The sequence below is a fragment of the Monopterus albus genome, unplaced genomic scaffold, assembly GCF_001952655.1.
Source record: "Monopterus albus unplaced genomic scaffold, M_albus_1.0 scaffold4394.1, whole genome shotgun sequence".
Taxonomy (NCBI): Eukaryota; Metazoa; Chordata; class Actinopteri; order Synbranchiformes; family Synbranchidae; genus Monopterus; species Monopterus albus.
The window spans coordinates 1-900 of NW_018132261.1; the positions used below are offsets into that span (position 1 = coordinate 1).

The 900-nt window shown below is 43.3% G+C and overlaps 1 protein-coding gene across 1 annotated transcript; it reads left to right on the forward strand.

Moving 5' to 3' along the window:
• Positions 1-321: 321 nt before the first annotated feature.
• On the forward strand, positions 322-869 carry LOC109954201 (oxidative stress-induced growth inhibitor 2-like; the record flags this gene model as incomplete). The annotated part of the gene is made up of 2 exons (XM_020589597.1): positions 322-451; positions 670-869. Coding segments are annotated over exons 1-2 (289 nt in total), but the record flags the coding sequence as incomplete, so codon positions are not given.
• Positions 870-900: the final 31 nt, after the last annotated feature.

Genomic DNA, 900 nt, shown 5'->3' on the forward strand with positions numbered 1-900 from the left:
TTTAAAATGAATAAACACTACACTACAACTTAGAGCAAGCAATTAATTGTTTATTAAGGGTTTAAAATTCATTTAACTTTTACAGTTTGATTATTTGTAGCTTTGAATTAGGAAACACATAAACTGAACACTGACACTACTAGTTGATTTTAGCATTATTACAGCGTACGACTATTATGAGCCAGTAAACATGTATGTTATGAAGACTGATGACTTGGCAGACATTATGGTGGTGTGTGCAGATTACCTCTGTTTCCCTTTGTCAGCTGCTTATTTGCACACACATGATTCAAAGTGACTGCAGCCTGACATGTGACTGAGTTTAATTCAGTCCAACAACCTGTGTGTGCCATTTCCAGGCTATGGAGGGCTCCATGCTAACGCTGAGCCTGGCTAACTGGATGGAGCTTCCTGGACTCAAACTGAAGGACTGGATACGAGAGAAACGCAGGTCTGTCCATGATGAAGCTTTAACGGTACATGCAGTACTTGCTCCTCATGTGACATGGTGAAGTCTAAGTGGTAATAAATGTCTTGCTGGCTGACAGTCTGAATTTGTTAGCTCCTGTGTTTTGATAATATATCAAAGTTCTTCTTCTGTGTTTTCTTTCAACATATCTGTGCATGTGTTTTGTACCAAAATGAGTTTTCATGTTTGTTTTGTTCCAGAAATGTGCGAAATGACCGTGCCACGCCAGCAGAGATAGCCTCCTACTACCAACACTACGTTTCCCAGATGTCCCTGGAGAACAGCTTTGCCTGTGGAACCACCGTCACCTCAGTAACCAGGCAGCCGGGCAACCAGGAGGGGTCGCCGCCCCACTGGAGGGTGTTGGGACTGCAGCGCCAAGAAGGGGAAGAGCTGGCAGGTACAGTGAATGACAACAGTGTCAGAGTTTT